Source organism: Ursus arctos, unplaced genomic scaffold (assembly GCF_023065955.2).
Source record: "Ursus arctos isolate Adak ecotype North America unplaced genomic scaffold, UrsArc2.0 scaffold_2, whole genome shotgun sequence".
NCBI lineage: Eukaryota > Metazoa > Chordata > Mammalia > Carnivora > Ursidae > Ursus > Ursus arctos.
This window is the reverse complement of record NW_026622874.1, coordinates 80040110-80065186: the sequence shown is the minus strand read 5'-3', so window position 1 is coordinate 80065186 and position 25077 is coordinate 80040110. Positions and strand designations below refer to the sequence as shown.

Sequence of the window (25077 nt, the reverse complement as noted above, 5' to 3'; positions counted from 1 at the left end):
CAGGGCTTCTGAGTCCTCTTCTTCTCCTCCCCCACTTTCTTTGTCTAAGGAGGGGAGGCAACCACATTGTGCTCAGGCCACACCTCAGGCCCCACCTCCAGCACCATCTCCCTCTGTTATCTCTGCACCCTCTCATCTCCTCTGCTCCCACACTCTTATCTGATGTGGGAAACAAAGACAGAAGAAAAATTGTTAAATTTCCTTACTTCCTAGAGCCCAAGTCCTTGAAACAGGCAGAGTGACATTCCTCTAGGGACTCAACTGCCTTGATGTTAATACTTTGCTAAGGCCTCTCTCCCTCTTTTCCTTTTACCAAACCTTCCTTTTCCTCTGAAGCTCTCTCTGCTTCCTCCTCTCCTAAACCTCTTGAAACCTGCCCCTTTGAAGTTAAATCTCCTGAGGATCTAAATAGATCCCACATTTCCAACTTTTTTTTTTAAAGGTTTTATTTATTTATTTGACAGAGATAGAGACAGCCAGCGAGAGAGGGAACACAAGCAGGGGGAGTGGGAGAGGAAGAAGCAGGCTCATAGCGGAGGAGCCTGATGTGGGGCTCGATCCCATAACACCAGGATCACGCCCTGAGCCGAAGGCAGTTGCTTAACCACTGTGCCACCCAGGCGCCCCCCAACTTTTTTTTTTTTTTTTGACTACAGTTGACACACAATATTACATTAGTTTCAGGTGTACAACTTAGTGATTCTATAACTTTATACATTAGGCTATATTCACTACGAGTATAGCTACCGTCTATCCCATTACATCACTACGAACCATCATTGACTGTATTCCTTATGCTCTGCTTTTTATTCCCATGACTTACTCATTTCATTACTGGAGGCCTATATCTCCCTCTCCCCTTCACCCATTTTGCCCACCACATGATAGTGAGTGTGCTGTGTCTCCTTTGTTACAATATGTAGATGATTGGCATCTCTGCTCCCCTCCTCACACCTCTTCACAGGAAGACAGCATCCACCTGGGAAAACTTTTGGCCTTAAAAGGGTCATGCAGTCCCCAAAGAAAAACTGCAGTTTGCTCAAACTCAGCTTAGGTATTTAGGTCACCTGATCTCAGAACAAGGACAGTACCTGGATCCAGGTAGACTCAAGGCATCCTCAATTTCCCACAACCTAAAACTAAGCACCAATGACCAGGCTTTCCTGGACTGGCCGGCTACTGTCAACAGTGGATTCCAAACTTCTCTTTTAAGGCTCAGCTGCTATACATTTTACTAAAACATGAGAAACCTAACACAATTATTCAGAAAGAGGGGGATGACACCGCTTTGAAACTTTAAACAAAAGTCTACCATTAGCCCCTGCCCTTGGAACTCCTAATGACCAACTTCCCTTTTTCATCTCTCTGATACGGAAGGGAATGTCCTTGCAGTGCTCACCCCAAAACACAAGGACCACCATCATCCCACAAGGTATAAGAGTCAACAGGTAGATGCTATGGCTGGGGGATACCCGCCTGCCTCAGAGCCATTCCTGCCACTGCCCTCTGGGATAAGGCCACTGAAGAATTCATCACACCATCCCCTTTAACCATCCCTGCACCCCATGTAGTAGAAGCCCTTCTGAACTCTCCTCACACTCAACATTTTCCAGACAGTCACCTCACCTCCTATGAAATCCCCCTGGTACCACTCCTCACATAACTCTTTCTGGTTCCAAAAGCCTCAACCCAGCCACCCTTCTCCCCTCCTTCACAGATGAAACCCCCCCACAGCCACTTCACACCGACAGGTCACCTGTTGACTCCCTGTGACAATTTTCAGCAAACTGCTCTAACCAAAGCACACTTTTCATGCTTTCCTGATGGTTCTTACTTAGAGGAGGAAAATGATAAATATCTCGCCAGCTAAGCTACCACAACTCCCTTTGAGGACACTGAGGCAGCACCTTTCCCTCTGGCTACTTCAGCCCAGCAGGATGAGTTCTGTGTCCTTAAGGCAGCTTCTATTGTAGCCGAGGGCAGCACTGCAAACATGTAAGGTGATACTCGGTATATGCTTTGGATAGCTAGCTCATGGTTTTGGAATATTATGGAAGAAACGAGGTTTCCTTCCTTACAATGGGGATGAGATTAAAAATGGCTGCTAGGTCTAAAATTCATCAGATGCCATGCTTTTGCCTGCAGATCTAGCTATTATTAAGGTCCCAGGGATATTCTGCACTTGACTTTCTGGAGGCCAAAGGAAACCACCTGGCTTATAGTTCTGCCCAAAAAAAAGCTGCTCAAAAGGACACCGAGAGCCAGACCTCTGTCATGTTCTGAAGGGATGTCCTACCAACTGACAATTGGGAAAAATTGAGCAGACATGGCCAACAACAGGGCCCAGACAAGGAGAAACAATGTTGGGAATCTGATGACTAGTTGATAAAAAGAGAGAATTCCGGTTTGGATCAAATAACAATATGGCCATCTCCAAAATTCTAAAATTCCCACTCCTGACAACTGTACAAATATTAAACCATTGGTCTACTGACAAACTGATAGGGTTGATGAACCAGTATTGGTGGGGAAATGCTAAGAAGACTGCAGAAGGTGCCAACCTTGCTTGTCCCACTTGTCCAAAATACGATCCTGGAAAACAAATCCATACCTCCCCTGGGCATTTTAGACTGCTCAATGAACCATTTGAGATATGGCAAGTGGATTTCATGCAACTTTCTCATCTCATGGAAATAAGTTTGTGTTAGTCAATGTGCCTATGTTATCTCACTGGACCAAAGCTTTCCCTTGTAGAAAGGCCAATGACTCTTCTGTGGCTAAAATCCTGTTAGAAAAAATTCTCTCTCCGGGAAAAGCTCTCTTGAACAGCACAATGACCAGAAAACCCATTCTACCGTGCAGGCATTTCACTGAGTTTGTGATCTTTGGCCGGTTTTACAATACTTTCATTGTACATTACTATCCCCTAACCTCACAACTGGTCCAACACCATAATGGCAACACTGGGGACCCAATTGGCAAAATCTGCAGAGACTTTCCAATGACCTGGGCCAAAGGCATTGCCAATACTTCTTCTAAATCTCAAGGCCATCCCCTTTGGAGCTCTGACTCCCAACCTTGGAGATAGTCACTGGACATCCATGCATTTGACCTCTGCCCCCTTTTGACCTGGAGTTGAGAAAAGGGGATATATTTCAATAATGCAAAGATCTAGTTGCTTCTATCAAAATGAACATTGTTGTAGCAGAGCAATCTTTTCAGTGTCCACTCCCAGGGGATAATTATCTTGACCATCACACCCTGCAAGCTGGGGATTCTTTCTCTTGGGAAAGACACTTCCACAGAGATTCTCTTCAACCTCCCTTGAGAGGACCTTATCGGATACTGCTAACCAAACCTTGTGCTGCCAAATCCCAGGGAATGGGCTCTTGGGTCCACGGGACACATTTAAAGAAGGCACCAGACCCTGACTGGACCTGGACACCATCTGGTCACGAGAACATAAATACTTCCCAAATTGAAAGAGAAAACATCTGGGGAGACAGCTTTCCCCCACATGTCCGGACCAGGCCTGCATTCCTTTTCTCACTGTTGCTCCTCCTACCTCTTTTGTGCAAAGAACATGCCTTTTTCTGCATTTCCCAGTCTCTTGCAAAAGGAGGAAACCTCTTTGGAGTATGACCTTTCCAGAAATAGCCTCATTTTTATCTTGTGAGCATTTCTAGAGTTTTAGAAGTTTCAGAATTCAAAAGTCTTTCTTTTACCTAAACTATTAACTGCACCCTGATTCCTTTTGTTTGTTTTTGTTTTGTTTTTGTTTGCTTTCTTTAAAGAAACAGAATTTTTAATTTATTAAAAACATTAAAGACAAATGAAAAAAAAAAAAAACCATGCCGTGTTTATAGACAGAGAAATTCAAAATCATAAAAAAATGTCAATACTTTTCCAATTGCCTTGTATATTTTATGCAGCAGCAATTAATATCCCAATATGAGTTTGCAAGAAATATGACAGGCTAATTCTAAACTTGATACGGAAGAGCAAAGACCCATAGACAGCCAAGATGCTTCTGAAGAAAAAGGAAAGGGGAGGGCACCTGGGTGGCCTCATTCGGTTAAGCATCTGCCTTCGGCTCAGGTCATGATCCCAGGTCCTGGGATCCAGTCCCACATCGGGTTCCCTGCTCGGCGGGAGTCTGCTTCTCCCTCTGCACCCCCTCCCATGTGCACAAAAATAAGTAAATAAAATCTTTAGGGGGGAAAAAAAGGAATAAGGAAAGGAGAACTGCCCCACCAGATATCAAGAATTATTATGAAGCTATAAGATTTAGGATAGGGTGTTATTCATGCTGGGAGACTAATGACTACCACTAGTGCACCCAGACCAGAATCACAAATGTATGAGAACTTCATCCATGACACAGGGGGCACTACAGATCACTGGGGAATGGTGTATGAAATACATGATGTCAGGACAACTGGTCATCCACATGGTAGATCTCTATCTCCTGCCATACACAAAATCTAATTTCCAATGGATTTACCGACTTCAAAATGAAAGATAAAACTGGTTAAACTTGCAGAAGAATATATAGAAAGATATCTTTATGATCCCAGGATAAGAAAATACTTCTTCACCAAGGCAAAAAAACATTCTTCAGAAAGAAAATTGGTAAGCATGACAACGTTAAAATTAAGAATTTTTGCTGGGATGCCTGGGTGTCTCAGTCGTTGAGCGTCTGCCTTCAGCTCAGGGCGTGATCCCAGAGTCCTGGGATGCAGCCCCACATCCAGCCCTGCATCAGGCTCCCTGCTCTGCTGGGAGCCTGCCTCTTCCTCTCCCACTCCGTCTGCTTGTGTTCCCTCTCTCACGGGCTCTCTCTTTCTCTGTCAAATAAATAAATAAAATCTTAAAAAAAAAAGGAAAAGAACTTTTGCTAACAAAAAGATACCTTAGAGAAAAATTAAATTAGAAACCAGAAAAAGATACAGGCGTCCCAGGAAACAAGAATATTTGAATGAAATCTTTGAATTATACTTTATCATTCAAACTCCAGCTAACTTTTATATGAAAATCAGGAACCAAACAGATTCTGAAATCTAGGTAGTCTTCATTATTTTAACTCAGCTATCTGAATTCAAAAACTGATAACAAAGAATGTTTTATTCATAACACGCACAACCAACCACAGATCAATATCCAGAATATTTGAAAAGCTAATTCCTACATAACAAAAAGAGAAAAGCAAATAGCCCAATGGCAAAACTAGAATTTTATGGAAGAAAAAAATCCTAGTGGTGAATAAAAACATGAAAAATGTTCAACCTCAATAATAATCATAAAAATTCACCTTAAGGCCACAAAGAGTAACCCTTTTACATTCATCAGGTTGGCAAAAAATTAAGCTTGGCAAGACCAGTTATTGGTGAAGATAGGAATTCTATGCAGTACTGGGACAAGTACAATTGGTACAACTATTTTGAAAGATACTCTGCATTATCTTGCAAAACTCTACACGTTCATTCTTACAAACCAGAAATTCCAATACTAGAAAATGTATATGCCCTATTGAAAATCTTGAACCTACACACCAGGAAACGTGTGAGAATGTCCGTTGCAGCATTGTTCAGAATAACAAAAAACTGGAAACAATTATTCACCAAAAGCAGAATAAATAAATGGTGCTATACTTATATAATTACATAGTTTGAACATCCGGATTCTAATCCAAATGCATGGTTTCTGAATTTATAACATAACAGACCATTACTGATAACACATGGAGTTTTAAACAGCTCTTTTGAGATAACAATACTGTTTTGAAATGTCCCGGAAGTATTCCTATTCTTGCAACAAGTTCTCTAATGCTTCATGTTCCCCAGTGTATCTGTATTCCCAGATGTACTCAGTGATTTCATTTAGTGCATTCTCGCAGTATTTCACTATTTTGCTCCCAGACACTTGAGGAAGACACTTCCAGGAGGCACACGTGACTCCGGGTTTGCCTTCATAGGGAGAAACCTGTCTTCCTTCAGGTAAACAACTGCCAATAAATATTTTCAGTTGGCTCCTTTCAAACCTAGGGTCCTGGGTTAGAACCAACACATGGTTTGGAATTGTCATCTTGCTTTTGATTCTGTACTTGCTGTCTGTCAATCCTTTGTAGAAACAGTGTCCCCAGTGAGGTGATGCTGGCTCACTGGTCTCAATCTCGAGCAGATACAGACTTCACACAGGAAGTACATGAGAGTTTCTCCCTTCTAACCTTCCCAGTTCTTCAAGTGTCACTTGAGTAGTTTACAACTGTGATGCACATTTCCTCCAACATGAGACACGCCACCAGAAAAAGACCTTGCTGGCACTGAAACACAAAACCACTAAATACAAAGAACTTGACTGCTGATCAGAAATTCTTCCAGGGACACCTGGGTGGCTCAGTCGGTTAAGCATCTGCCTTTGGCTCATGATCCAGTGAGTCATGATCCCAGTATCCTAGGACTGAGTCCCACACTGGGCTCCTTGCCCAGCGGGGAGCCTGTTTCTCCCTCTGCCTGATTCTCTCTCTCTCTCTCTCTCTCATACACACACGCACAAATAAAATCTTTAAAAAAAATTCTTCCATGGAAACTTTTTTAAAGTTTTTTAAATTACAATGACCTCAGTTATACTCATTTCAAGTGTGCAATCTAGTGATTCAACACTTGTAGGCAACACCTGGTGCTCATCACAAATGCATGACTTAATCCCTATCACCTATTGAACCCATCCCCCCAAACATCTCCCCTCTGATTACCAACAGGTTGTTCTCTATAGTAAAAAGGCTGTTTTCTTGGTTTGCCTCTTTTTTCTTCTCGCTGCTCATTTGTTTTATTTCATAAATTCCACAAATGACTAAAATCATATAGTATCTGTCTTTGACGGACTTATTTTGCTCCTCAAGGCAAATCTTGATCAGAACGGGGAAATGTGAAAAGTCGTAACGGGAAATGCCACAAAACAGTCAGGAGGTTTTGGCAGGGGGAGCTCGGACACACTCTCACTCTGAATAAACTGGGGACCCAACAGGAAGACATGGACTTGACCTCGCACGTGAATACTCCACTATTCCAGCTACAGGAACTCTATTCTCATCTCTCCATCCCCTCCCCCCAGCCCCCACCTCCCAACAGGACTCAACCATGAGAAGCCACAATGATTTGAACTACCAGATGCCTCCAATGGACTTTTGGTTCCTAACAGCCTTCTAAACTGCCCCCTTTTCGCCTGAAAACAGTGAGCCTCTCTGATGCTCCCCAATGTGCCTAAGGGTTAGTCACTGCTTCTTTGTCCTACATTCTATTCTTCTTCCTTCCCAAACAAAACCAACTTCGGCTGATAAATCCCTCAGAGTTTCTACCTTTAAGGTTACAAAATGGAGGGCAGTTTGTGTTTCTACCTGGGTCTCAGGTTCCAGCAGAATTAGGGAAGTGGGACCCCAGCTCATTCTTTTAGGAAGTCCTGAGAGTCAGCAGTTAGTGCATTCAAGTCCCCACTGAAAGCGGCTCCCGTTCCTCTGAATTTGGCTCAGGATTTCTCCCCAGAAACAAGCCTGCATCTGTAACAAGCCAACCACAGCATCTCTGATGTGGTGTCGCAGGACACCTCAAGCCACGGATCCCTGAGTAAAACAGGTCTGTTCAAATACCCGCAGGGAAAATGAGGACTGAACCAGGGGAACAGCCCTCAAAATGCAAGCGACTGTGCTACTCACTTACCAGCATGTCCTGGGAAGCCGCCCAGAGCCGCCCCCTCAGCACTCAGCCAACAAGGCAGCTTCTTCCTCTACCTCGGGAGGCGACAAGTTGCTGCAAAGGCCCCAGGGTCTTCCCAGGGTGGGGGCCAAACCTACTGAAATGGCAGCTTTGGCGCTCTATTCCCTGCAGCCAGAGAGGGGCCGGATCCTTGGGGGCCTTCCAGAGCCCTTCCTGCTCTGAGGCGCCCTGGGTCAGAAAAGGCCACGGCGCGCCCTCTGCTGGCCGTGGCTGCGCACGCAGAGAAACCGCCCCCTTCCTGTTGGAGGTGCGCGCGCGCCCTCTGCTGGCCTCCCTGGGAATCCCTGCAATGCTCAAAGTCATGACCCCTCAGATGGAGGGACAGAGGGTGCTCTGTTCCACCCAAGCCATCTCTCTCCATGATAGATCCTAGGGTTCGGCCCCACAATGCAAAAGGAGGGGTCCCCATCTTCCCAAGGGAAACGTCCTCTGCACAGCTCTGCCCCAGAGAGGTCGGAGGATTGGGCACAGGGAAATCTGACGCCCTGGATTCCCGCCTTCTCCAGTCCCAAAGCTCAGAGTAGCTACCTAGACCTCCTCCCCCCTGGTCCATGGTCCACCTCCACACACCTAGACCAGCAACTGCTTTTCATCCTTCCAACTCCTCTTTGTCTCTGCTTTTCTCTACCCCCTCTCCCTCTCTTGGTTCCTCTCACTTTCCAGGATTTGCCCAATCCCCCCACCACCCACTCAGTGTCCCTCTCCCTGACAGTCTCTTTCTCTATCTCTCCCCAGGCCCTCAGGCCTTCTGCTCTGTGCAGCCCTGTCCAGGACCACCACAGAGGACCACCTCTCCTGTCTCCCCCTCTCTCCTGCCATCATTCGGCCCTGGCCCTGCGCACAGGGCATGACAATCCCATTTACAAAGGCTGCTCAGGCTGACCTTGGCTGTAGCAGGGCAGTTACCCGCCTCTCCAGGGCAGAATGTGGACAGACAGACCTTGACACCTTGGCCCAGCCATGACCCCAAGGCTGCTGGAGGATGTCTTCTTCCACAACCTGGAGAGAAGGAGGGCTTTGCACGATCCAGGAGCTCTGGTGCAGAATGGACTGGAGTAAAGGACCTAAGAAGCAACAGACACATACACCCAACTCCTGCGTGGTGAGAGAGGAATGGGTCTCCTGTCACTGGCCTCTTCCCTGCCCATCCCTCAACATGGAAACTGTGGAGGATTATGGGGCATCAGGGGTCTTACCAAGAACACTGCCACCATCAGCGACCCTCAGAGCCCACCCGCTGTTGCGAGGCAGCTGGTGAGGTGAAACCAGTGCACAAAACCTGGATTAATGCAGGGCCTCCTCACCGGTCTCCCGGGGCCACTACTGACCCTTCATACATTCCTCACCATCACAACAGACCACTGCCTGGGGACAGACACCTATCCTGCTGATCACCACACACCCCCAAAACAAGCAGACACCATGTACTCAAGGGTATCTATCACCAGAGTTAATACAACCACCAACAGATCTAAATACAGGGTGTGTCCACCTGCCCAGAAGGACTGCTTGGGCCCCTTGCAGTAAAGATGCCACAAAGGGTAATCTTGCTACTATCCTCCATCACCACCACTGCTGCCAGTTTGTTTCTGTGTGTACAGGATTCACACTGTGCTCTTGGAGGGGAATGACTGTAGGTCCTCGTGAAGGCAGACGCTGACACACAGAACCATGAAAGGTTTATTGGGGGGATACGAGGAGAGACAGAGCACAGGGGACAGGATGGGCAGGGAAGGCATTCAGACCATTAGGCTCATCTGACACCTTTACAACATATATACTCTGCATAGCCTGGTTGTTACCGCTCAGGGAGATCTTCAAACTTCAAACTGACTGTCCTGTAAGTCAAACAGATTTTGGATTATTTCAATGGGATCTTATGTTCTGCCATATGCAATTTGCCTCCTATAGTATATCTGAGGCCTTGGATGAACACCTGAGTGTGTGGCTGCCTCTGTGAGTCTATATGTAATAGAAAATAATTGTCTTCACATCTCAGACATCAATGTCTGAATGTACCCATTCTCAAAAGTATCTTTTATTTCCTTCTTGGCTAGGACCTGAAATTTAATAGAAAAAAAGGAGGTCATTTCTTTGTTGTTGAAATGAGGATCGCTGCTATCTGGGCTGAGATGTTCTACTCCAAGTGAAATTTCAAGGTCTTAAATGAACACCTTTTGATGATCATCTGCATGGAGCTATTTTTTTAAACAGTGAGTAGGGTGAGTGGCCAAAATCCCAGATATTTGGCACATTCTTTTTTTTTTTTTTTTTTTGAAACAGAGAGAAAAAAACAAAGACAGAGAAAGGGTAAACTTGTGAGTGAACAGGGAAGGCGGAAAAGGAGAGGGAGAGAGAGAAACCCTAAGGGTCTCCACACTCAGCGTCAAACCCGACCTGGGACTCAATCTCAGAACCTTGAGATCACAGCCTCAGCGGAAATCAAGAGTCCAATGTTTAACCGCCTGAGCCACCCAGGGGCCCCTGCAGATTCTTTATGTACTTCAACTCCTGTGCCTCTAATGACCTCAGAAACCAATATGCTCCAGGTTTCAAAGAAAACAAAGCTGAGGTTCTGAGTAGGCCCCACGGAGAGCTGGCATTCGGGCTGAGACATCAGCAACACAGGCAAATCTGCAGGATACTGGGGCAGAAGTTCTGGGAGATGCAAAGCTACAGGCAGGGAGAGGACTCAGATGCAGAGGGTGGTGACAGGGCTCGAGCTAGGGCGGCTCCTGGTCAACCCCGAATTCCCCACTAAGAGCCTCACTCAGGCTGAAGCCAAGGCAGCAGCTCTCTGATCTCAGTACTGTCTTCACTTTCTCACACGGGCGCACACAAACTGAGGCAGACAAGAATCCCCAAAGAACCAAGTTAAATTTCCCACATCTCCACGGCATTCTTTCACACAGTTCAGAACTTTCAAAAATTTAGGGAAACAATAACCTTTATAGATTATGAATGAACAGCTTTATGCCAACAATGACATTTTCACGCAAATAACTGCATTATTCACACTGTGTGACAGACACACGCAGCAACTCGGTGTGGACCTCACTCTGCCTTCACACTCACTGCTTAAGCTGCTGGCCTGCCAGGAATGGCCTCCGCTCTACCTGAGAGAGACCATCCACTCCCCTGAGCACCTCCATCCTGCTTCTCATCCACAGTCTCCTGTTTCTGTGTGACCCACGGCTCCCTCTCCTGTCCTTCAGATACATCGCTGGTGCTTCCCTTATAAGGAACACAACGTCTGTGTGGTTTAATGAACGTGTCCCTCCCTTCTCTCAGACACCCTAAATTCCTAACGTTAAGAATAGACCTCATTCCTTCCAGAGCGCAGGATATGGTCTCTGTACAACATCCATGCGCACACCTGCTGTGCCGAGCTCTAGGAGAAGAGAGGCTCTCCTTCACCGCAAAGGGACCTGCCAACCACCTCAGTAGGAGTGAAAGATGAAGTCCATCAAATGGATCTCCTGAGCAACTTGGAGAAAGTGATCACGTCCTCAGCAACATTCACTCCCCCACGACATGAGACGCCTGCACGCAGGACCGCTATTCCTCATGGGGGACGCACCAGCGTCTATCTCTGACCCACGCCACAGAAAAGAAAGAGGACGAGCCCATAGGAAGTGACTGAGCCACATTCCCACAAAACCTCCACACCTGCCTCCAGCATCTGCCACTGTCTCTCATTCTCACCTCCCTGAGCCGACAAGAGGGCTTCCCCCAAGTATCCACAGGTTGCAGAGGATGGGGCAGACCCCAACCCTAATGATGAATCAAGGGACCACAGCCCTGCTTCAGTGGTTTACGTAACTAATGAAATGTCAGCTCAAACTCAACACACTGCACATGAAGTGAGAGGTGTTTCATCCCTCCAGGAACAACAAATGTGGACTCTGGACATGCACAACAGTAAGAAATACATGTCTGCCATTGTGCAATAGAGACACTTCCTTCACACCAATGGCACCTGCCCCACTGCTCAGTGTATGGAAATAGTTAAGCACAAAGCATGTATGACGTGAGAACTTCAGGATGTAACAGTGTCCCAGCCGGGTTTCCCATGCAATGTCAAGACCTCAGCACAAGTCTGCCTTTGTTCCACCCAAACATCCCTAAGGTGACGATCTGGAAACACAGAAGCCTGTAGGCTCTGGCATGAAGACATGGCATTTGAAAGATAAACGGCACCACACACAGATCCCAAGATATACCCAACAGATACAAGGCCACACACGGTGCTGCCCAGACAGGAACAGGATTCCAGAAATAGTTACAACGGGAAACAGCCACCGCATTTACCTTGTCCTTCTCTGGGACCTCCTTGGGAGCGGTGCCACTGTTGTCCCCTTGAGCGCCACAGGCTTCTGAATGGGACCAAGGCCCTAGAAGAGACAGAGGTGGATTAAGAAGGGTGTTGACCACGCATGATTCAAGCCAAGCTTCTACACCTGCCCCAGCCTGTTCTACACTCCCACTCTCAGGTCCATCCACATGCAGAGCGTTTCTCACAGGTCTCCCCTGACCTCTGTGGACAAAGGAGAGACCACTCCCTCACCCTTGATGAGATGACAACTCTGCACAATAGAGATGATTTAATAACTAATCAATAACGCTAGACAACTGCGGCCTCCACACGTGTAAGTGATGTGAAGACTGTGCTCCATTAAGCCAAGAGCCCAAAACATCATGTCTGTGCAGTGCACCTGGGCAATGCTTTTATGTCTGTCTATTGCACATTGTCACACTTCTCAATGGCAGACCCCTGCTGCCCAGTTCTATATAGAGAAACGAGACAGTCCACGAAATGGATGTCCACAGAAAGTTGAGGAATGTTCCTGTGTCCTCACTCAGGTTGATCCTTGCATTGCAAAGCCTCGTGGTACCTCCTCTATATCTTCTCCACCGACACAAGTGGTCACATGATGAATACGCGCTACAACTCACATCATGCAATCCAGATCATCTTACCACATGGTGGCGGAACGAAGGGCGAGCAAGGCCCGCATGACGACCAAAGTGGAGGAGGGTGAGGTGGCCCACAGCCAATGAAGCCTGGTAATGTGGCCCGTAAGGGAGGACATGCAGGTTGGCCAAGGAAACCTTCTCACATCTGGACCCACCTGCAGACAGACAGGAAAATAGTTTGGTGAGAGAGACAGAAGTTGTAACACCAAGAGATGAAACCCAAAGAAAGAGCTCTCAGCATCTGCCTCCTTCTCCAATACCACGTTCCAGCAGAGCCGCATCCGTGCTAGAGAACTTGACCCCTCCCCACTGCTGCCAACCATAACAAGGGGGGAGAGGGGAATGGATATTACAGGAATAACCTACTGTCACCAAACATCACTAACCATGTCTGCCAATGGTCACTAGCAAGAAGTAGCATCTTCAAAGATGAAAAAGGAGCATGGCAAACTAGTGAAGGCAGGACACTCCAGACACGGAGGCATCGGGATCCTGGACAACACTTCATCTTTCCTCCTCAACCACACAGAATATTTTGGTTTGTTAACAAGAGAGAGAATGTGATGAAACTGCCCTTTCTTCTCAGGAATCCGAGCCACTCGAGGTGAATCCTTTGCCTGCAAGCCCCTGACTGTCCCCATGCTGCCTCACTTCCTGACACAAGGGTCTTCTGCTCTCTGCAGTTTCTGTCCATGGCCACAAACACACGAGGAATTAGGGGCCTGTGATCTGACAACGGAATTAGAAAAGTGTTTTCCGAAAGGAACGTGATACCAATAACCCTTCTATAACTCAGCAGCTGTGCTTATCTTAAAACACAGACACTCGGACATTTCAGCACACTGAGTTCCAGAGTAATTTTGTCCAATAGGAAATTACGATGGGAAGCATAAGTTAGAGAAGCCACAAAACTGTATATGCTTTCCGATGGAAAACTCGAGAACGTGTGATGAGAGAAGAAACCTGCTCTCACTGTGACTTCGGACCAAACGACCTGCTCCTAGAAGCCCAACCGAAGGGCTTGTGGGGCACCGGTCATGCAGATAATCGCTAACATCCCCCCTTCAGAAAGTGTGTGTCACAGTGTGTTTTGCGACACGACACTAACAGCTTTGATCATGCAAAATAGTTGTGGAAAGGGTACAAGGAGAGGGATTCTGTATAGCACGTTTACCAGCAGAAGTAAAACAGGGATGACTTACGAAACATGGCCTATCTAAGCACATTCCAAACCGCAAAGCAGATAATAAAAAATGCACGGAGAGCTTCCCCTAGTTTCCAGTCGTGAGGATGACCACAGACCTTGTCACAGGTTAATCATCTAACCGCAATACGAACACAATACGTATCGCACCTGTACATACCCCAGTGGGAATCAGGCAGCCCAGAGACTTCAGTGTGCAGTGAGCTGTCAGCTTCCTTGAGTTATTTCCCCCACGTGCGCTATGGGTGAGCAGGGGTACAAAAACGCACACACAGACACACACACACACACACACACACACACAAGACACACACACAGTGAGTGTTCTGCCATCCTTCACCTCTAACCACCTGTGGCTTTGGGAGAGGCCCCCAAAGATGATGATTTGTAACGGAGAAGCCTGTCAGCCCCTGCGTGAACTGCTTGTATTTGAGAGGTGAACGACGCCACAGACAAACTGGATGACCCACCCAACAGACACAAGGCCAGGACACGGTGCTGCCCAGACAGGAACAGGATTCCAGAAATGGTTACAACTGGAAACAGCCACCGTATTTACCTTGTCCTTCTCTGGGTCCTTCTTGGGCACGGTTCCACCTTTGTCCCCTTGAGCGCCACAGGTTTCTGAATTGGACCGAGGCCCTAGAAGAGACAGAGGTGGATTCAGACGGGTGTTGGCCACGCAAGATTCAAGCCAAAGCTCTACACCTGCCCCAGCCTGTTCTACTCTCCCACTCTCAGGTCCCTTCCAGATGCAGAGCGTTTCTCACAGGTCTCCGCTGACCTCTGTGGACAAAGGAGAGACCAGTCCCTCACCCTTGGGGATATGACCACTCCGCACAGTAGAGATGATTTCATAACTAATCAATAACGCTGGACAACTGGGGCCTCCACACATGCAAGTGATGTAAAGACTGTGCTCCATTAAGCCAAGAGCCCAAAACATCATGTCTGTGCAGGGCACCTGGGCAATGCTTTTATGTCTGTCTATTGCACAATGTCACACTTCTTCTCAATGGCAGACCCCTGGTGCCCAGTTCTGTATGGTGAAACGAGACAGTCCACGAAATGGATGTCCACAGAAAGTTGAGGAATGTTCCTGTGTCCTCACTCAGGTTGATCCTTGCATTGCAAAGCCTCGTGGTACCTCCTCTACATCTTCTCCACCGACACATGTAGTCACACGATGAATACGCGCTACAACTCACATCATGCAATCCAGATCATCTTACCACATGGTGGCGGAACGAGGGGCAGGGGAGGCCCGCATGTCGACCAAGGTGGAGGAGGCTGAGGTGGCCCACAGCCAATGAAGCATGGTAAAGTTTGGTCCATAGGGCAGGGCATGCAGTTGGGCCGAGGAAACCCTCTCACATCTGGACCCACCTGCAGACAGACAGGAAAATAGTTTGGTGAGACAGACAGAAGTTGTAACACCAAGAGATGAAACCCAAAGAAAGAGCTCTCAGCATCTGCCTCCTTCTCCAATACCACGTTCCAGCAGAGCCGCATCCGTGCTAGAGAACTTGACCCCTCCCCACTGCTGCCAACTAAAACAAGGGGGGAGAGGGGAATGGATATTACAGGAATAACCTACTGTCACCAAACATCACTAACCATGTCTGCCAATGGTCACTAGCAAGAAGTAGCATCTTCAAAGATGAAAAAGGAGCATGGCAAACTAGTGAAGGCAGGACACTCCAGACACGGAGGCATCGGGATCCTGGACAACACTTCATCTTTCCTCCTCAACCACACAGAATATTTTGGTTTGTTAACAAGAGAGAGAATGTGATGAAACTGCCCTTTCTTCTCAGGAATCCGAGCCACTCGAGGTGAATCCTTTGTCTGCAAGCCCCTGACTGTCCCCATGCTGCCTCACTTCCTGACACAAGGGTCTTCTGCTCTCTGCAGTTTCTGTCCATGGCCACAAACACACTTGAGGAATTAGGGGCCTGTGATCTGACAAGGGAATTAGAAAAGTGTTTTCCGAAAGGAACGTGATACCAATAACCCTTCTATAACTCAGCAGCTGTGCTTATCTTAAAACACAGTCACTCGGACATTTCAGCACACTGAGTTCCAGAGTAATTTTGTCCAATAGGAAATTACGATGGGAAGCATAAGTTAGAGAATCCACAAAACTGTATATGCTTTGCGGTGGAAAACTCGAGAACGTGTGATGAGAGAAGAAACCTGCTCTCACTGTGACTTCGGACCAAACGACCTGCTCCTAGAAGCCCAACCGAAGGGCTTGTGGGGCACCGGTCATGCAGATAATCGCTAACATCCCCCCTTCAGAAAGTGTGTGTCACAGTGTGTTTTGCGACACGACACTAACAGCTTTGATCATGCAAAATAGTTGTGGAAAGGGTACAAGGAGAGGGATTCTGTATAGCACGTTTACCAGCAGAAGTAAAACAGGGATGACTTACGAAACATGGCCTATCTAAGCACATTCCAAACCGCAAAGCAGATAATAAAAAATGCACGGAGAGCTTCCCCTAGTTTCCAGTCGTGAGGATGACCACAGACCTTGTCACAGGTTAATCATCTAACCGCAATACGAACACAATAGGTATCGCACCTGTACATACCCCAGTGGGAATCAGGCAGCCCAGAGACTTCAGTGTGCAGTGAGCTGTCAGCTTCCTTGAGTTATTTCCCCCATGTGCACTATGGGTGAGCAGGGGTACAAAAACGCACACACAGACACACACACACACACACACACACACACACACACACAAGACACACACACAGTGAGTGTTCTGCCATCCTTCACCTCTAACCACCTGTGGCTTTGGGAGAGGCCCCCAAAGATGATGATTTGTAACGGAGAAGCCTGTCAGCCCCTGCGTGAACTGCTTGTATTTGAGAGGTGAACGACGCCACAGACAAACTGGATGACCCACCCAACAGACACAAGGCCAGGACACGGTGCTGCCCAGACAGGAACAGGATTCCAGAAATGGTTACAACTGGAAAAAGCCACCGTATTTACCTTGTCCTTCTCTGGGTCCTTCTTCAGCACGGTGCCACCTTTGTCCCCTTGAGCGCCACAGGTTTCTGAATTGGACCGAGGCCCTAGAAGAGACAGAGGTGGATTAAGACGGGTGTTGACCACGGAAGATTCAAGCCAAAGCTCTACACCTGCCCCAGCCTGTTCTACTCTCCCACTCTCAGGTCCCTTCCAGATGCAGAGCGTTTCTCACAGGTCTCCGCTGACCTCTGTGGACAAAGGAGAGACCAGTCCCTCACCCTTGGGGATATGACCACTCTGCACAGTAGAGATGATTTCATAACTAATCAATAACGCTGGACAACTGGGGCCTCCACACATGCAAGTGATGTAAAGACTGTGCTCCATTAAGCCAAGAGCCCAAAACATCATGTCTGTGCAGGGCACCTGGGCAATGCTTTTATGTCTGTCTATTGCACAATGTCACACTTCTTCTCAATGGCAGACCCCTGCTGCCCAGTTCTGTATGGTATAACGAGATAGTCCACGAAATGGATGTCCACAGAAAGTTGAGGAATGTTCCTGTGTCCTCACTCAGGTTGATCCTTGCATTGTAAAGCCTCGTGGTACCTCCTCTACATCTTCTCCACCGACACATGTAGTCACACGATGAATACGCGCTACAACTCACATCATGCAATCCAGATCATCTTACCACATGGTGGCGGAACGAGGGGCAGGGGAGGCCCGCATGTCGACCAAGGTGGAGGAGGCTGAGGTGGCCCACAGCCAATGAAGCCTGGTAAAGTTTGGTCCATAGGGCAGGGCATGCAGGTGGGCTGAAGAAACCCTCTCACATCTGGACCCACCTGCAGACAGACAGGAAAATAGTTTGGTGAGACAGACAGAAGTTGTAACACCAAGAGATGAAACCCAAAGAAAGAGCTCTCAGCATCTGCCTCCTTCTCCAATACCACGTTCCAGCAGAGCCGCATCCGTGCTAGAGAACTTGACCCCTCCCCACTGCTGCCAACTAAAACAAGGGGGGAGAGGGGAATGGATATTACAGGAATAACCTACTGTCACCAAACATCACTAACCATGTCTGCCAATGGTCACTAGCAAGAAGTAGCATCTTCAAAGATGAAAAAGGAGCATGGCAAACTAGTGAAGGCAGGACACTCCAGACACGGAGGCATCGGGATCCTGGACAACACTTCATCTTTCCTCCTCAACCACACAGAATATTTTGGTTTGTTAACAAGAGAGAGAATGTGATGAAACTGCCCTTTCTTCTCAGGAATCCGAGCCACTCGAGGCGAATCCTTTGCCTGCAAGCCCCTGACTGTCCCCATGCTGCCTCACTTCCTGACACAAGGGTCTTCTGCTCTCTGCAGTTTCTGGCCATGGCCACAAACACACTTGAGGAATTAGGGGCCTGTGATCTGACAGGGGAATTGGAAAAGTGTTTTCCAAAAGGAACGTGATACCAATAACCCTTCTATAACTCAGCAGCTGTGCTTATCTTAAAACACAGTCACTCGGACATTTCAGCACACTGAGTTCCAGAGTAATTTTGTCCAATAGGAAATTACGATGGGAAGCATAAGTTAGAGAAGCCACAAAACTGTATATGCTTTCCGATGGAAAACTCGAGAACGTGTGATGAGAGAAGAAACCTGCTCTCACTGTGACTTCGGACCAAACGACCTGCTCCTAGAAGCCCAACCGAAGGGCTTGTGGGGCACCGGTCCTGCAGATAATCGCTAACATCCCCCCTTCAGAAAGTGTGTGTCACAGTGTGTTTTGCGACACGACACTAACAGCTTTGATCATGCAAAATAGTTGTGGAAAGGGTACAAGGAGAGGGATTCTGTATAGCACGTTTACCAGCAGAAGTAAAACAGGGATGACTTACGAAACATGGCCTATCTAAGCACATTCCAAACCGCAAAGCAGATAATAAAAAATGCACGGAGAGCTTCCCCTAGTTTCCAGTCGTGAGGATGACCACAGACCTTGTCACAGGTTAATCATCTAACTGCAATACGAACACAATAGGTATCGCACCTGTACATACCCCAGTGGGAATCAGGCAGCCCAGAGACTTCAGTGTGCAGTGAGCTGTCAGCTTCCTTGAGTTATTTCCCCCACGTGCGCTATGGGTGAGCAGGGGTACAAAAACGCACACACAGACACACACACACACACACACACACACACACACACACACACAAGACACACACACAGTGAGTGTTCTGCCATCCTTCACCTCTAACCACCTGTGGCTTTGGGAGAGGCCCCCAAAGATGATGATTTGTAACGGAGAAGCCTGTCAGCCCCTGCGTGAACTGCTTGTATTTGAGAGGTGAACGACGCCACAGACAAACTGGATGACCCACCCAACAGACACAAGGCCAGGACACGGTGCTGCCCAGACAGGAACAGGATTCCAGAAATGGTTACAACTGGAAACAGCCACCATATTTACCTTGTCCTTCTCTGGGTCCTTCTTGGGCACGGTGCCACCTTTGTCCCCTTGAGCGCCACAGGTTTCTGAATTGGACCGAGGCCCTAGAAGAGACAGAGGTGGATTCAGACGGGTGTTGGCCACGCAAGATTCAAGCCAAAGCTCTACACCTGCCCCAGCCTGTTCTACTCTCCCACTCTCAGGTCCCTTCCAGATGCAGAGCGTTTCTCACAGGTCTCCGCTGACCTCTGTGGACAAAGGAGAGACCAGTCCCTCACCCTTGGGGATATGACCACTCCGCACAGTAGAGATGATTTCATAACTAATCAATAACGCTGGACAACTGGGGCCTCCACACATGCAAGTGATGTAAAGACTGTGCTCCATTAAGCCCAGAGCCCAAAACATCATGTCTGTGCAGGGCACCTGGGCAATGCTTTTATGTCTGTCTATTGCACAATGTCACACTTATTCTCAATGGCAGACCCCTGCTGCCCAGTTCTGTATGGTATAACGAGATAGTCCACGAAATGGATGTCCACAGAAAGTTGAGGAATGTTCCTGTGTCCTCACTCAGGTTGATCCTTGCATTGTAAAGCCTCGTGGTACCTCCTCTACATCTTCTCCACCGACACATGTAGTCACACGATGAATACGCGCTACAACTCACATCATGCAATCCAGATCATCTTACCACATGGTGGCGGAACGAGGGGCAGGGGAGGCCCGCATGTCGACCAAGGTGGAGGAGGCTGAGGTGGCCCACAGCCAATGAAGCCTGGTAAAGTGTGGTCCATAGGGCAGGGCATGCAGGTGGGCTGAAGAAACCCTCTCACATCTGGACCCACCTGCAGACAGACAGGAAAATAGTTTGGTGAGACAGACAGAAGTTGTAACACCAAGAGATGAAACCCAAAGAAAGAGCTCTCAGCATCTGCCTCCTTCTCCAATACCACGTTCCAGCAGAGCCGCATCCGTGCTAGAGAACTTGACCCCTCCCCACTGCTGCCAACTAAAACAAGGGGGGAGAGGGAAATGGATATTACAGGAATAACCTACTGTCACCAAACATCACTAACCATGTCTGCCAATGGTCACTAGCAAGAAGTAGCATCTTCAAAGATGAAAAAGGAGCATGGCAAACTAGTGAAGGCAGGACACTCCAGACACGGAGGCATCGGGATCCTGGACAACACTTCATCTTTCCTCCTCAACCACACAGAATATTTTGGTTTGTTAACAAGAGAGAGAATGTGATGAAACTGCCCTTTCTTCTCAGGAATCCGAGCCACTCGAGGCGAATCATTTGCCTGCAAGCCCCTGACTGTCCCCACGCTGCCTCACTTCCTGACACAAGGGTCTTCTGCTCTCTGCAGTTTCTGGCCATGGCCACAAACACACTTGAGGAATTAGGGGCCTGTGATCTGACAAGGGAATTAGAAAAGTGTTTTCTGAAAGGAATGTGATACCAATAACCCTTCTATAACTCAGCAGCTGTGCTTATCTTAAAACACGGTCACTCGGACATTTCAGCACACTGAGTTCCAGAGTAATTTTGTCCAATAGGAAATTACGATGGGAAGCATAAGTTAGAGAATCCACAAAACTGTATATGCTTTGCGGTGGAAAACTCGAGAACGTGTGATGAGAGAAGAAACCTGCTCTCACTGTGACTTCGGACCAAACGACCTGCTCCTAGAAGCCCAACCGAAGGGCTTGTGGGGCACCGGTCATGCAGATAATCGCTAACATCCCCCCTTCAGAAAGTGTGTGTCACAATGTGTTTTGCGACACGACACTAACAGCTTTGATCATGCAAAATAGTTGTGGAAAGGGTACAAGGAGAGGGATTCTGTATAGCACGTTTACCAGCAGAAGTAAAACAGGGATGACTTACGAAACATGGCCTATCTAAGCACATTCCAAACCGCAAAGCAGATAATAAAAAATGCACGGAGAGCTTCCCCTAGTTTCCAGTCGTGAGGATGACCACAGACCTTGTCACAGGTTAATCATCTAACCGCAATACGAACACAATACGTATCGCACCTGTACATACCCCAGTGGGAATCAGGCAGCCCAGAGACTTCAGTGTGCAGTGAGCTGTCAGCTTCCTTGAGTTATTTCCCCCACGTGCGCTATGGGTGAGCAGGGGTACAAAAACGCACACACAGACACACACACACACACACACAAGACACACACACAGTGAGTGTTCTGCCATCCTTCACCTCTAACCACCTGTGGCTTTGGGAGAGGCCCCCAAAGATGATGATTTGTAACGGAGAAGCCTGTCAGCCCCTGCGTGAACTGCTTGTATTTGAGAGGTGAACGACGCCACAGACAAACTGGATGACCCACCCAACAGACACAAGGCCAGGACACGGTGCTGCCCAGACAGGAACAGGATTCCAGAAATGGTTACAACTGGAAACAGCCACCGTATTTACCTTGTCCTTCTCTGGGTCCTTCTTGGGCACGGTGCCACCTTTGTCCCCTTGAGCGCCACAGGTTTCTGAATTGGACCGAGGCCCTAGAAGAGACAGAGGTGGATTCAGACGGGTGTTGGCCATGCAAGATTCAAGCCAAAGCTCTACACCTGCCCCAGCCTGTTCTACTCTCCCACTCTCAGGTCCCTTCCAGATGCAGAGCGTTTCTCACAGGTCTCCGCTGACCTCTGTGGACAAAGGAGAGACCAGTCCCTCACCCTTGGGGATATGACCACTCCGCACAGTAGAGATGATTTCAGAACTAATCAATAACGCTGGACAACTGGGGCCTCCACACATGCAAGTGATGTAAAGACTGTGCTCCATTAAGCCCAGAGCCCAAAACATCATGTGTGTGCAGGGCACCTGGGCAATGCTTTTATGTCTGTCTATTGCACAATGTCACACTTCTTCTCAATGGCAGACCCCTGCTGCCCAGTTCTGTATGGTGAAACGAGACAGTCCACGAAATGGATGTCCACAGAAAGTTGAGGAATGTTCCTGTGTCCTCACTCAGGTTGATCCTTGCATTGCAAAGCCTCGTGGTACCTCCTCTACATCTTCTCCACCGACACATGTAGTCACACGATGAATACGCGCTACAACTCACATCATGCAATCCAGATCATCTTACCACATGGTGGCGGAACGAGGGGCAGGGGAGGCCCGCATGTCGACCAAGGTGGAGGAGGCTGAGGTGGCCCACAGCCAATGAAGCCTGGTAAAGTTTGGTCCATAGGGCAGGGCATGCAGGTGGGCCGAGGAAACCCTCTCACATCTGGACCCACCTGCAGACAGACAGGAAAATAGTTTGGTGAGACAGACAGAAGTTGTAACACCAAGAGATGAAACCCAAAGAAAGAGCTCTCAGCATCTGCCTCCTTCTCCGATACCACGTTCCAGCAGAGCCGCATCCGTGCTAGAGAACTTGACCCCTCCCCACTGCTGCCAACTATAACAAGGGGGGAGAAGGGAATGGATATTACAGGAATAACCTACTGTCACCAAACATCACTAACCATGTCTGCCAATGGTCACTAGCAAGAAGTAGCATCTTCAAAGATGAAAAAGGAGCATGGCAAACTAGTGAAGGCAGGACACTCCAGACACGGAGGCATCGGGATCCTGGACAACACTTCATCTTTCCTCCTCAACCACACAGAATATTTTGGTTTGTTAACAAGAGAGAGAATGTGATGAAACTGCCCTTTCTTCTCAGGAATCCGAGCCACTCGAGGTGAATCCTTTGCCTGCAAGCCCCTGACTGTCCCCACGCTGCCTCACTTCCTGACACAAGGGTCTTCTGCTCTCTGCAGTTTCTGGCCATGGCCACAAACACACTTGAGGAATTAGGGGCCTGTGATCTGACAGGGGAATTGGAAAAGTGTTTTCCAAAAGGAACGTGATACCAATAACCCTTCTATAACTCAGCAGCTGTGCTTATCTTAAAACACAGTCACTCGGACATTTCAGCACACTGAGTTCCAGAGTAATTTTGTCCAATAGGAAATTAAGATGGGAAGCATAAGTTAGAGAAGCCACAAAACTGTATATGCTTTCCGATGGAAAACTCGAAAACGTGTGATGAGAGAAGAAACCTGCTCTCACTGTGACTTCGGACCAAACGACCTGCTCCTAGAAGCCCAACCGAAGGGCTTGTGGGGCACCGGTCCTGCAGATAATCGCTAACATCCCCCCTTCAGAAAGTGTGTGTCACAGTGTGTTTTGCGACACGACACTAACAGCTTTGATCATGCAAAATAGTTGTGGAAAGGGTACAAGGAGAGGGATTCTGTATAGCACGTTTACCAGCAGAAGTAAAACAGGGATGACTTACGAAACATGGCCTATCTAAGCACATTCCAAACCGCAAAGCAGATAATAAAAAATGCACGGAGAGCTTCCCCTAGTTTCCAGTCGTGAGGATGACCACAGACCTTGTCACAGGTTAATCATCTAACCGCAATACGAACACAATACGTATCGCACCTGTACATACCCCAGTGGGAATCAGGCAGCCCAGAGACTTCAGTGTGCAGTGAGCTGTCAGCTTCCTTGAGTTATTTCCCCCACGTGCGCTATGGGTGAGCAGGGGTACACAAACACACACACACACACACACACACACAAACACACACAAGACACACACACAGTGAGTGTTCTGCCATCCTTCACCGCTAACCACCTGTGGCTTTGGGAGAGGCCCCCAAAGATGATGATTTGTAACGGAGAAGCCTGTCAGCCCCTGCGTGAACTGCTTGTATTTGAGAGGTGAACGACGCCACAGACAAACTGGATGACCCACCCAACAGACACAAGGCCAGGACACGGTGCTGCCCAGACAGGAACAGGATTCCAGAAATGGTTACAACTGGAAACAGCCACCGTATTTACCTTGTCCTTCTCTGGGTCCTTCTTGGGCACGGTGCCACCTTTGTCCCCTTGAGCGCCACAGGTTTCTGAATTGGACCGAGGCCCTAGAAGAGACAGAGGTGGATTCAGACGGGTGTTGGCCACGCAAGATTCAAGCCAAAGCTCTACACCTGCCCCAGCCTGTTCTACTCTCCCACTCTCAGGTCCCTTCCAGATGCAGAGCGTTTCTCACAGGTCTCCGCTGACCTCTGTGGACAAAGGAGAGACCAGTCCCTCACCCTTGGGGATATGACCACTCCACACAGTAGAGATGATTTCAGAACTAATCAATAACGCTGGACAACTGGGGCCTCCACACATGCAAGTGATGTAAAGACTGTGCTCCATTAAGCCCAGAGCCCAAAACATCCTGTCTGTGCAGGGCACCTGGGCAATGCTTTTATGTCTGTCTATTGCACAATGTCACACTTCTTCTCAATGGCAGACCCCTGCTGCCCAGTTCTGTATGGTGAAACGAGACAGTCCACGAAATGGATGTCCACAGAAAGTTGAGGAATGTTCCTGTGTCCTCACTCAGGTTGATCCTTGCATTGCAAAGCCTCGTGGTACCTCCTCTACATCTTCTCCACCGACACATGTAGTCACACGATGAATTCGCGCTACAACTCACATCATGCAATCCAGATCATCTTACCACATGGTGGCGGAACGAGGGGCAGGGGAGGCCCGCATGTCGACCAAGGTGGAGGAGGCTGAGGTGGCCCACAGCCAATGAAGCCTGGTAAAGTTTGGTCCATAGGGCAGGGCATGCAGGTGGGCCGAGGAAACCC

The 25077-nt window shown here is 48.1% G+C and overlaps 1 protein-coding gene across 1 annotated transcript in view; it reads right to left on the bottom strand.

Moving 5' to 3' along the window:
- LOC125281633 (transport and Golgi organization protein 1 homolog) overlaps nt 1-25077 on the bottom strand; it is a 124289-nt gene that overhangs the window by 41143 nt on the left and 58069 nt on the right. The window contains exons 4-6 of the mRNA XM_057315278.1: nt 12753-12904; nt 12084-12166; nt 8713-8836 (exon numbers count right to left, since the gene is read on the bottom strand). Coding sequence (XP_057171261.1) covers nt 8713-8836; nt 12084-12166; nt 12753-12904 — 359 coding nt within the window. The remainder of the gene's footprint in view (nt 1-8712; nt 8837-12083; nt 12167-12752; nt 12905-25077) is intronic.